The 12,589-nt window shown below is 42.8% G+C and overlaps 1 protein-coding gene across 1 annotated transcript in view; it reads right to left on the bottom strand.

Moving 5' to 3' along the window:
• Positions 1–1,094: 1,094 nt before the first annotated feature.
• The window catches only part of uacab (uveal autoantigen with coiled-coil domains and ankyrin repeats b), a 40,899-nt gene continuing 29,404 nt past the window's right edge, over positions 1,095–12,589 (bottom strand). The window contains exons 6-19 of the mRNA XM_040045622.1: positions 12,148–12,218; positions 11,820–11,926; positions 11,092–11,273; positions 10,562–10,599; positions 10,115–10,171; positions 9,872–9,979; positions 9,377–9,409; positions 8,468–8,560; positions 8,248–8,278; positions 8,092–8,138; positions 5,211–7,898; positions 4,792–4,941; positions 3,780–3,845; positions 1,095–3,609 (exon numbers count right to left, since the gene is read on the bottom strand). Of these exons, the coding sequence (XP_039901556.1) occupies positions 3,538–3,609; positions 3,780–3,845; positions 4,792–4,941; positions 5,211–7,898; positions 8,092–8,138; positions 8,248–8,278; positions 8,468–8,560; positions 9,377–9,409; positions 9,872–9,979; positions 10,115–10,171; positions 10,562–10,599; positions 11,092–11,273; positions 11,820–11,926; positions 12,148–12,218 (3,743 nt within the window). The 3' untranslated portion in view covers positions 1,095–3,537. The remainder of the gene's footprint in view (positions 3,610–3,779; positions 3,846–4,791; positions 4,942–5,210; positions 7,899–8,091; positions 8,139–8,247; positions 8,279–8,467; positions 8,561–9,376; positions 9,410–9,871; positions 9,980–10,114; positions 10,172–10,561; positions 10,600–11,091; positions 11,274–11,819; positions 11,927–12,147; positions 12,219–12,589) is intronic.

The raw sequence follows: 12,589 nt of genomic DNA on the forward strand, positions 1-12,589 counted from the left end.
TAGCGCCACCTATTGATTAGTACAAAATTTTCGTCTTTGGTATTTTCATGTGATGAGTGTGGGATGGATGTGACTGAGAAACTCTGAACATGGCTAAGGTTGTTTTTGCCATAGACTATACAACTGGAAATCTTTTTGTAACCACAGACGTCGCCCCCTGCTGGCCTTTCAAAAGAAAAGCGTTTAAAGACCATTCCTTTCCATACTAGAAATATCACCAGATTTTTCAGCTATCATGTTAATGGAGTGTTTAATTTGTTCACCATTTAGCACTTTGTCACGCTAACGTGTTAATTAGTACAAAAACAAGCACAGTTAAATGGGAGAAAGAGTCTGGGGCTTCGATTGCAAAGGACGACTGGCAGAATAAGTGTCTGATGCAGCACATTCACCAGCTCAGGTGCCTGGAGAGAAATTCTGCTGGAAAAACCTATTAAGATATTTTAGAACCCCTAAATTAAAATATGTGCAGACGGGTGAAACGACGAGTGGTTTTTGTTGGCAGAAGTGCAGCGAACAGCTGGCCTCGCTACCCCATACTGTGTATGTATATATGTATTTTGGAGTCGATCATTTCGTCTCACTGGGAGGTAACAAGGGCAACACAGACTTGGAAATGACTTTTCTTTATGCACGACTCGTATGTGTAACATCCTGAGCAGTTTACTTGTCAAAGATAAACACTTATTAATCATTTCTTAAATAAATAAGATAAAGAAGTCTTTACTTATTGTGCGTACATTCAAAAACAGGCTCAAGAACATTTGACTCACACAGTCCAACAATTAACAGGTGTTTTTGTTTTGCTGCTTTCACTTCCTTAAGGCAACCTACGTAGTTTTTGTACAGCTGTTCATAAACCATACACACACAGGTGATGAGATTAACACGTGGCATGAGTTCAAAATCTGACTTGCTGATGGTGCCAGACAAAGTCAGGAAATCATCAAAAAGATCCGGTGAAGAACACAAATGTCTTCACCACATCCTCATCCTGTAGCCACTGAGGCATTTCAGCTGTGCTACAGTACCAGCACTGCTAATGTTGCAGAAGCTCCTTGTGATGACAAAAGACACACACACACAACACAATATAGTTTTCTATGTTAGGCACTTTTATTGATTTTGTATGACTGATTCACAAATACAACTATTCTTGCCAAGAGCCTCCGCCCAGTTAAACAGACTGGTTAAACAGTAACATTTAAAGATTCAAACGGATTCATACTTTAGCCATTAAATGGTAGAGGGAAAAGAAAAAGAAACATCCAAAAAGTTTGTGTTAACCATTAAAAAAAAATCTGCAGAACAAAACAGAGGAAAGGTTTGATGGGTGTAAACAGCTTTTTGTGTGTGTGTGCTAAATATAAAAACAAAGCGTATTAGCTGGAAGGGTAAAGAGGAGTGTTTCAGATGAGTAATCGTTCAGGGGTTGTTCTTATCAAATTAGTATCCTACAGTAAAACCTCAACGTGTTTTGTGCCGTTCTACTTCCAGACCTGCTGAATAATGTCACACTGTAGTAAAGTAATTAAAGTACAAAGCTATGAAAAATATATCAGTGTAAAGGCACAAGAGACTCGCTCAACAATCACAACACCACCACACTACACCATCAGGAGCCACAAAGAGCCGGCTCAGGGGTACGCGTCTGCTGCTCTGGGATAGCTGCATGAATCAGCTGCTCTATAAAGTCGAGTTTTAGCGGTTTTTAAAGAGGTTTGGTTTAAAAAGCAGTAACGCACAGCAGCAGATATTAGCAGATGAAGCTTTATCACTTCAGTTTCTTATGCACATTTTTAGCGTTTCTCAGATTTCTAATAAATGCCACTAGTGTTCAGTAAACGCATGCAGCTGTAACAGCTTCCAAAAGCAGCAACTGCGTACCCCTGGTCTGCAGTGATTATTACATTTTCTACCAACTTGGCCTGCCAAGTTTCACCACTAGAGGACACTCTGGTTTAAAGAAAAAGACGACGTGCCACTGCAAACTGTAGGACACAGCAAGAAATCGCCGCTTCACACCCCTGTGATTCGAATCCTGCGTGACCAGTGCACAGATTCGTGTAACCGGACTGTGAGATAACTGAGCACTCACCCAAATATACCTCATACAACTGTCTACAAGCGCGGCAAGAAGGCTTTAGATTTGGATCCACTTCAGGTCTTTGGCATCCGATTAGTTTGGACCTCCAGAAGAGAAGAAAAAAAAAAAGAAGAAAGGTGTGCCACAAAATGAGTCTGACTTAAAAGAAAGCGAGTGAAAGTTAAAGGACAGGTTCACGTAGTTTCATCTGATTTTCAGCCCGTCTGTACACTGACTGATTTACTGGGAGCTGTAATCATTTTTTGAGTCAAAAACAAATGCAAATATTAAGGCTTCATTCCCCACAGTTAAATTTACTGTGATTTCACCATGTCACCGTGCACTCCCAGCAGCTCTGCAAGGAAACAGGCAGGCAAAAGGAGCCTTTGCCCCAAAGTAAATACTAATCATTCAGCTGGATCTCATATTGCATTTGTTAAACTTAACACCAAGTACTAAAAGTATTATCACTTCTTAAACTAGTCAGATCTTAGCAAGAACAAGAAAAAAAAAAGCTGATGGCTCATCTCAACATCTGCGTTGTCGCCTGCAAGCTGAAGCAAATCATAAAAGAGTTTTCAGACTCCCTCTATGTAAACCAAAAATGTTTGCCTACAGGAGCTAGCACACTACAAGAAATAGTCATATAGCTTTAGGTCAGGCTGATAACACACATGCACGATTTGCCACTCTGTACACTGGCCGGGTACAGATAGGCGACTTGTAAGTACACCTAAAGTACCTTTCTGATATTGCTACTGTTGCTATTCTGTTTTTGCTTCATTTGAGTGTGTGTGTGTGTGTAAATCAGCAGCTGAAAATGTATCAAAGAAAACAATGATTACAGCAGCCAGTAACTCTGAGCTTCTGAGCTGGAAACTGTGAACCCCTCCCATTAAAACTCCAGCAAACGTCGGTGTTAAACATGGAAGCATTCTGCACGAGCGCTGACAGTCAGGCGGGAATGTGAAAAGTGGTCTGTTTGTCCAGTTTACAGTTAGCTGAGTGTTTCAGGAGTAATCCAAGAAAGGGATGCACATTTTCAAATAACCTTCACATCACTGAATATAATGCGTAAAAGTTGCATAAAATCCACAGATCTTCACCATCATTAGAAAAGATGCGAAAAATAATGTATGAAACAGTTTGTTGTTTTTACATACTGTGTACCAGCAACTGCAAAGTGTTTCTGCATACAGGTAGTTGATTACATTTGGCTTTAACTGCTGAGTTTATGTTTTCTGTGTATCTAAAAGAAAACGCTGCTGGTGTTCGTCTGTATCTACAGCCTGGAGACTTCTTAGACTTTAAATGCAGCAAAATGTGTTTTCTAACAGCCTGTCAGCAGACACACACTGGGCGCCCACAGGGGCCACAGCAGGAACACTTTACAGCAGGGGATATGAAAACAGTGAATCTGAGTCAGCAGGTAGCAGCAGGGTTTTGAAGCTTTAACACACAAACTCCTGTCTCATGCGGATGATCTGCAGCAAGGCGGCCTGGACGTCCTCGTCCATGTGGCCCTGTGGGAGAAACAGAAGAAGGGCTTCGGTACATATATAACATCAGATATTAACATTAGACTATCATCATCTGATATTCTGTAGTAACCCTGCTGCAAACTTTCTTTCGTAGACAAACCAGACAAACCTCACTGTGCAGTAATCTCCACAGATTAATCAGTAAGACTTACCTGGGCTGCGCTGAGCAGATGTGTTCGATAAATTGAAACCACCTCTCTGTGTTGCCTCTCAGCATCCTTGTGAAGCAGAAAGGAGGAAGACGTGAGTGACACTGTGCTTTGTTTCACGTCTTTAACAGCTAGACAGTGTAATTGATGTTGACTGTATTCCAGCTTCCAGCTGCTGTATGTTATGATGTTAGAAGAGCAGCATCCAACTTGCTCTAAAGTTGTTCACGTCTTCTTGTTTTCAGCTTTTCATTACGTTATCAATACAGTTATCCAAAATAAATATGTAATAATAATAATAACTAAATACAGTATATTGCCAAAAGTATTCACTCATCTGCCCTCAAACATGTATGAACTAGAGTGATGCCCCATTCTTAGTCCATAGGGTTTAATATGATGTTGGCCCACCCTTTGCTGCTATTACAGCTTCAACTCCTCTGGGGAAGGTTCAGGAGTGTTTATGGAAGCACATTCATGAGGTCAGACACGGCTCACAGTCTGCGCTCCATTTCACCCCAAAGGTGTTCTGTCGGGTTGAAGTCAGCCAGTCAAGTTCTTCCACACCAAACTTATCCATGTCTTTATGGATGCTGCTTTGTGCACTGGTGTGCAATCATGTTGGAACAGGAAGGGACCATCCCAAACTGTTCCCACAAAGTTGGGAGCATGAAATTGTGCAAGATATCTTTGTATGCTTTGTTATAATACCAGTAACAGTGATTGTGGAATATTTAGTAGCAAGGAAATTTCATGAGTGGACTTATTGCACGGTGGTATCCTATCACGGTACCATGCTGGAACTCACTGAGCTCCTGAGAGCGACCCATTCTTTCACAAAGGTGTGTAGAAGCAGTCTGCATGCACGGGTGCTTGATTTTATACACATGTGGCTGTGGAAGTGATTCAAACACCTGAATTCAATTATTTGAATGGGTGAGCGAATACTTTTGGCGGTCTATATTTATATAGTTTGTCTAGAACACGTTTTAGCATGTGATGTGTGTCCACTTACAGCCAGCTGCTGCTGTAGGCTCTTGATCTGAGCTTCGAGTGTGTCGATGTGCTGCGTCTGCCTCTTGGGTGTGTTGCTTGTGTATGCCAGCTGGGACAGACTATTCAGCGCCTGCTTTAATCGCTCAACGTCTGTAAGCAACTCTGTGATCTGTCACACAGACAAAGAGCAGGACAAATATCGACGTTAAAGATCATTTAATGTCGATCAAGGATTTCCACAGTAGAAATGGAAAAATGTCAGAAAAATCTTTTTCCTCTATTCATCAAAATAAATGACAAACGCGTCTCAGTGGTCATTATCATGCTTTTCATTGTTACAGTGGCATTTAGAGTTTATGTGAAACACGCGTAAAATTTATCAAAATATCTCAAATGAAACTGGGAACAATTAAGACTATACTGTGAATTGTTTTGTACCTTCTTGTCTTTGGCTTCGGTCTGCTCAGCTGATGTTTGAATCCTCTTCTGCAGGTCACAGATGGTGGTGAGGGACTCATCGTATCTCTCTTTCAGCTCTCTGATCTCCCTTTCGATGGCGCGCCCCTTCTCCTGGACTGCCTCCATCTCCGTCCTCGCCCTGCTCTCGCCCTCTCTTGCTTTTGTTGCCTCCTGATGGACCTTTTCACGCTCTTCTACCAAGCTCAGCAGCTTGTTATTCAGGCTGGCGGCCTCCTCCTCCAGCTGCTGTTTCTCCTTCTTCAGCTCGTTCATTTGGTCTTCCTTACAGCGGATCTCTTCGAGAGCCTGAGTAGCCTGAAGGAGCTCTGACTGCAGAGCAGATACATCTTCCGCCCTCTGGGCGTTGTTTTCCTCCTCTTCGCGGAGAGCCAGGTGTAGCTTAGCCACTTCAGCCTCCAGGGCTTCCTTGGCGTCGGCATGCTGCTGCAGAGACTCCTGCTCCCGGTGGAGTTCCTGCACTTCTTTCTGAAAGGCGCACACCTTCTGGGCCTCCGCCTGCTGCGCCTCTCTTGCTTTCTTGCAATCAGCCTGCGCTTGCTGTAAGGCATCATTGAGGGCTTTGAGCTCGGTGTCGTATGTCGATATGCGTGTCAGCTCTGACTTCAGACGCTCCTGTAGGTTTTGAATTTGAGCATTGCACAGGGCATTTTGCTCTTGAAGTTCAGCTTTCTGAAGTGTTACCTCGTCGAGCTGCTGCTCTAAGTTGACCAACTTCTGGATCAGTTCTTCACATTTAGCCTTGAACTCCTCCTCATTTTCTTTGTGCTTTTCACTGGAAACCAGAGCGATGTCTAGTCTCCTCTGAACAGATTCCACCTCAACTTTCAGTTTCTTTTCCTCCTGTCTGTTGCCCTCTCTGGCAGTCTTTTCTTTGTCATACTTCTCTTCCATTTCCAACAGTTTTGCTGTCAACTCTTTAACCTGGGTGCTGTAAGAGGTTTCCTTCTCCTCAGCTGTTGTCAGAGGCACAAACTTAGACTGAATAGCCTCCTGTATGGTATCAAGCTCTTTCTTCTGAGCCTCCAGTTCGTGAGTAAGCTTAACAGTTTCATCCTGAGCCAACGCATGCATTGCAGACGCCTCATTCGCTCTATTCTCTGCCTCGACCACGGCAGCATTCAGCTTGTCTGTGATAGCTCCGTGGTCTTTTACACTGATGTAGTCGTTTTTCATCTCCAGCAGAACTTTTTCTAACTTTTCTTTTAACTTTTCATTTCCTTCTTTCACATTCTTCAACTCTCCCCCACTTTCTTTTTCCCTCGTCTCCAACTTTAACATCTCAGCTTTAACGCTCTCTAAGGTGGAACTTAACTCCATTTTCACTTGCTCGTGCTGCTGTCTGGGAACATACTGTCCCTCCAAGCTCTCTTTGAGAGTCTGACTCTGTGTGGTCAGCTGCACACACTCTTTATCTCTGTCTTCACATCTCTTCTGCAAAAGCTCAACTTTCTTTATCAGGTCGGCATTCTGACACCTCATAGTGTCCATCTCACTTTGTTGTTTCTCACTCGTGCTGCTGAGGCTGCTGATATTCTTCTGCAACGCGCCCCTCTCGGTCTGAAGCTGTTGGACTTGTGCCTCTGCTCTTCCGCAACGTTCGCCGGCTTCCACCAGTTTGTCCTCGAGATCCTCCAGAGCCGTTACCATGTTCCTCCGAACTTCCTCGTGGTTCTGTATCGGTATAAAGTCCACCTCAATCCTGCTGTTAAGCTCATCCAGCTGCTCTTGTAGTATGTCTTTTTCATCCTCACTCTTCTCAACCTCATGAATCAGAGCCTGGCTTTTTGCAGTCACCTCCACCAATGTCTTTTTCAGGGTAGCGTTCTCATCTTCCAGTGCTGCCCAGACCTGCTGCTCCTCAGCAGACAACGGCCTTGGGCCTCCCTGTGAGGAGGGGCTGTCTAGCTTTCGATGGAGCTCCGCCACCTCCTCCAGCACCCGATCGTAGTCTTCCCTCAGCTCGGCGAGCTGCCGTTCCTTCTCGTCAACTGCATTGGTGAGCAGGTTTTTCATGTTGTCGAACTTCTCGGCCGGTACGGTGTTGCCATGTTTAGTCTGGGCCTCTTTCAGCTGGGTTTCCATTTCTAAAAGTGTTTCTCTCAGTACGCCTCGCTCTGCAGTCAGATTTTGGACATCATGGTTCAGCCTCTCTGTCTCAGCTGCTAGTTGGCTCTCACTGCTCTTGTACTCCTCCAAGGCCTTCTCACTCTGTTTGAGGCGGTTGCGAACGCGGCCCACTTCGGCCGAAGCACCTTCATACTTGGCCTTGACGTCCTGGAGCTGAGTGCGCAGTTCTTCTGCCGCTTGGCCTCCTAAATGTTCTTTGACAGCGACTACGTGGGCTTGCAGCTGTTTGACCTTGCACTCAGAGTCCAGCATCCGTTTCTGGACGTCTCCCAAGGCATCCTCGAGCTCTTGAACCTGCTGGTCAGCCTGTTTCTGGATGGTGTCTCGGCTCTGAAGTAGCTCCTGGCACTCTCTGGTTTTACGGCTCAGTGCAGACTGAAGCCGTGTCGTCTCCTCCTCAGCTGCCTGCTGTCTTTTCTTGACTGCCTCAAGTTCATTTCGGAGCGCATCCAGCTCACCAGGAAGACCCTTCTCCAGCGGTCGGGATAATGAACGTGAGAGGGGAGGATTTCTGAGCATCTTTAGAGAGAGATAGGAAAAAGATGCTGAATTAGTATAGTATATGTTTATATTGCACAATAAAGTCATTCACAGCTTTGCCCCACCCACCACTGTACATTCAAACCTTTTAGATGTAAACTATGAAAGAAAGATGTGCATAGACACCAGACACATGCAGCACATATAAAACTGTTCACAGGGGGGGAAATACCTGATCAGAATCCAGGCTGTGACCTTTGACAAAAACATTTTCTTTACCTGCAACACAACAGCACACAAACGTAAAACTAAAGCAAACACAAACTCTGCTGCTAAAGTTTGAAATTACAGTCTTTTCTTTATGGTCCAAAATAAGCAGGAAGCTGACCTTTGATAACCGACTGACCAGAGTATTCCCCCTGTGAAAACACAGATGGACAAATCGATTACAAACTGACCGATTAGACAGAATACATAAAAATACAAATAAAATAACACTGCTGTAATCAGAAGGCTGCACATGCCTGTTAAACTTGAATCCGAAAACATTTTACTTTCATAAGGATTACCTCAAAGAAGAGACCACACACATGCATGAATTCACTAACCAAAGTACTCCGGAGCTGGACCTTGACAGTCTCCTGCCCTCGAGCGCCTTCATCTTTTTCTTTGGTGCTTAGTAACATCTTCAACTGTTCCTTCTAATAGAAGAAGAAGAAGAATGTTAAAAGCAGTGAGGGTAAGAACTCACACTTCAACACTTTAATTGAAATGCTCAGAAAAGGCCAAACCAATCAAACAATTTACTCTGAAACAGTTCGTAACATGAAAAACACAGATATCAGATAATGTACCTACTAACCATATGTCTAAATACATCTACTCCCTATGTGTGCTACAGTTTGTGTTATCACCACTGATGTTTCTAATTCAAAAAGTTTTAACAGCATCAGATATTAAAGGGGCTTAGCGAAGACGTTTGGATGTGCTGCAGGCAGAGTGAAAAACAAATGCTTCTACAGGCAGCAGAAGTCAAAGGGAGGGAGGTGAGGCCTGAAGTCCCGAAGAGAAGAAATCTGGTCTGCAGGTTGGCACATCTTTACGAGACAAAACTGCTCCTGCGCCCAAGATACTAAGCTGCAGGCAAACGCTGATCCGTGCACGGTAAAATAAATCCACAAAACACCTCGACATCCGTGGCTTTAAAGGGCGAGCAGCTTCACGCTTATTTATAGACTAGTTTAACAATTTCCTTTTACTTTGAAGTGACTGTTATTTATTCCTTATTTATTAAATGCTGATAACCTAAAAAAAGGGACGAGCTCTTGGAAGAAAAGAGTTCACTGTGCACAGGACACAATTTCACAAAGAGCAAGCTACAATCATTAACCAGCACTGTCATACAAAGTGTTTCCTTGTTGTTCAAGTTACGTATGCATGCAGTTTATAATGAAGGATAAAAGCGAACATTGTGAATGAACCACAGGCAGGAGTAAGTGGTTATTTTTCTATCATACCTCTTTTTGAGAGTCTTCTGCGGCCATTTTTTCCTGCAGATGAAAAAGGATCACAAGTCAACTCACATGAGAGATTAATAAATGACAGCTGATTTCATTTAATTGAATTTCCTTGCCCTTCTGCGTATTGGAAATTGTTCTGGCAGCTAATAGCAGGCAGCTATCATGCTCACTTAAGAAAGTCTCCCTTTTTTTTTTAAATATAATTATAAGCCAGCTCTTCCTCCTCAACACCTAGGGTTAGAAAATTATCACACATTTCCTAAATTACACTCCTTATGTTAGAGGAAAAGGAGACATTATGCCAAAGCAGCGTGACTCAGCTTAGCTGTTGTTATTACATTTTACTTTAATTCATCATTTCAGTCCTAAGAAGGACCTGCAAAACCATCCGGCAGGTGCAGTGAACAAAGTGAGCCAGACACCTGGAAGGCTTTACTGTACCGTTGTGCACAGGGGCTCTGTCACTGTGGGAATACATTAGCCTGGATTTACCTGGGTGAGCTGTTGCTGGAGCATGTTGACTTTATCTAAGAGAGCTTTCTGCTCCTGGTAGTACTTCCTGAGGCCTTCCTGCAGAGTCTCATTCTGCCTTTCCAGATCCTGAATAACAAACAGCAAAAAAAAAAAAAAACAACAACAAAAAAAAAAACTTTAAACAAATAATTAAAATGATGAATCAAAAATAGAAAAGACTGTTTGTGTGTAATGAGTACGGTGACGTTACACAGCACTTACATGTATGATCTGGTCCTTTTTGTTAATCTCAGCTGCCTCCGTTCTCTCCACTGAATGCTGAGGATAGGACAGGATCTTAATTTAACGTTACCACAGTCATGAAATCACAGAACAATTCTCACTTATAGGCACTAGATGGCAGCGTTGCACAACTGAGCAGATCTATGTAGCCTGAAATGTATAAACGGTGTGCTGAACAACACCAAAAAAGATGTTGAGAGATGTGGAGGAAGCAGCAGGAGAGGGCGAGGTTACAGTGCTGGAAATGTAAGCAACTCTGACCACCGTTAGCTTTAACAAATATAGAGCCTCAGCACCATTTCCATTAGGCTACATGTCACCATGACATACTCCACAATGAGTGAAATGTGGAGAATAACAAATGCTCTTTATTATTATATTAAAGAGACTTAAAGATGATGTGATTTTTGCATGTTTCAGCGTTACCTGTCGCTTCCACTGTTCTATCTTTGCGGCTTCTTTATCTGCAACACAACCAGAAAAGCGAAAGGTGACATTTCATTCCTCCGCTGTTTGTTATCAGGATAAGACAAAAACACGTTCAGAGAGAACGCAAAGTGTTGTAAGACATGTAGAACAAAAAAACAAAACACAGGATTTGAAATGTATAACTTTGTATACTTATGATTCGAAACCAGCAGATACTTAAAGTTAAATAGCATCTTGTCATTATTGATAGCATATGTAATAATAGTACTGTCATGTAGCCTAAAGGCTACACTTTTGTTAGTCTTTACAAAAATCACCTTTCACTTTGTACATAAATAATCTGGTGAGCCGTCACGCTGATGTGTTTTATGCCACTAAGTATCCAAGTAACAAAAGAAATAAATAAATAGTGTGACACTAAGGTTTAGACCTTTCCTTTATCTTTAGGTTAGTCTGGAAAGTTTTATTTATTTATTTTCTTCCAAAAGCAAATTTAGAAATAGCTGTTTCTTGTCCTGCTCTCTGACCTCTGTTGGCTTTGTCGATGTAACTTTTGACCATCGCGATGAGCTCCTGGTCCTTGTTGAAGCGAGCATAGTGATGTGCGTCGTGACCCAAGCCGTCCACAGTCTTCACATCGGCGCCGCTCTTCAGCAGCACCTCCACTGCATCCTTACAGCCGAACTCACAGCCGAGGATCAGCGCGGTCCTGAAGGCGTCAGAGACGGTTTATAATGAAGGCAAAGCTGAATCATCAGAGTGCTTCAAACTGATGGGGATGTACCAGTAACCTGACTGCAGCCAAGGTGTGCAGAAGAGCATTTCTGAACACACAACAGCTCAAACCCTGATGCAGATGGGCTACAGCAGCAGAAGACCACATTGTGTGTGACTCATGTCAAATCAAATTATCTTAAATTCTGTAACATTCAGAGGGCAGGTTCAGAATTTGGTGTAAACAACATGAACGCATGGATCCATCCTGCCTTATAACAGGGGTTCAGGCTGGTGGTGCCTTCATGAGCTCTTACTACTGCTGTATTTTTCAGTGTTGGATTCTGTTTGCTTCCCTTTTAAAAACAAAACTTTTATTGCCTGTTCAATCTAAACTGGTTTCATATTAATGTCACAAAAACACCAGAAGAAATGAGACTTGTTTTAACTTTTCAAACTATATAATCTGTCCAAATCTTGCTTTCCACTTCAATTAAAACTGCTCTAACAGGCCCGCTCGGCAAATTGGAGTGTATCTTACTTGTTTTGTTTGTCCCGGACAGTAATGTCAGCTCCTCGCTCCAGCAACAGCTGACAAATACGGGGATGACACATCTGGGTTGCCAGAATCAGAGGTGTCCTCCCATCCTGAAGAAAGAAAATAAAACATTCACATTCCTCTACAGATGTGAGTACACTCCTTCATGATCTGATCCACAAAGAGCATTTATGTAAACTAGGTTAACATGACTTTAAATGTAGTTTAAGAACCTCCACACAAGGCAAACTCAAGGACTAAACAAAAGCACAAAATGGCTTGGGCTTTTTCAGAAAAATACTGCAAAACAAAGAGCAAAAGCAATTCTCACAAAATCGGTGGCATTCACAGCCGCCCCGCTGTCACAGAGAAGTTTGACGCTGGAGGCACAGCCCGCCATGACTGTGGAGAAAAAGAACAGAGCGCTGCAATCATTTCATCTCATTTACCACAGAAAACAAGCACAGACACTGTTGATGTTGAAAATAGTACCATCAAAGCTATACGCAAACTGCCTTTAAACAAACTGCTGAATTTTATTTTCTATAATGTCTCAAACATCAACATCCATATGTAAGCATGCGTAGGCTTTGATTATGGAAAACAGTCAAAGAGAGAAAAGAGTAGAGTTTACTCCAGTACACACATACAGAGTAGAGTGAGTACTTGAATAGAACTAAATTGGGTTGATGCTACAGCAGTTACTATTGTGCTACTGCACAGGGTACCAGCTCTATTTTACAGTAGCACACCTATAATTTAGTAGCAGCAGG

Source organism: Simochromis diagramma, unplaced genomic scaffold (assembly GCF_900408965.1).
Source record: "Simochromis diagramma unplaced genomic scaffold, fSimDia1.1 OVJJ01000079.1, whole genome shotgun sequence".
NCBI classification, from domain to species: domain Eukaryota; kingdom Metazoa; phylum Chordata; class Actinopteri; order Cichliformes; family Cichlidae; genus Simochromis; species Simochromis diagramma.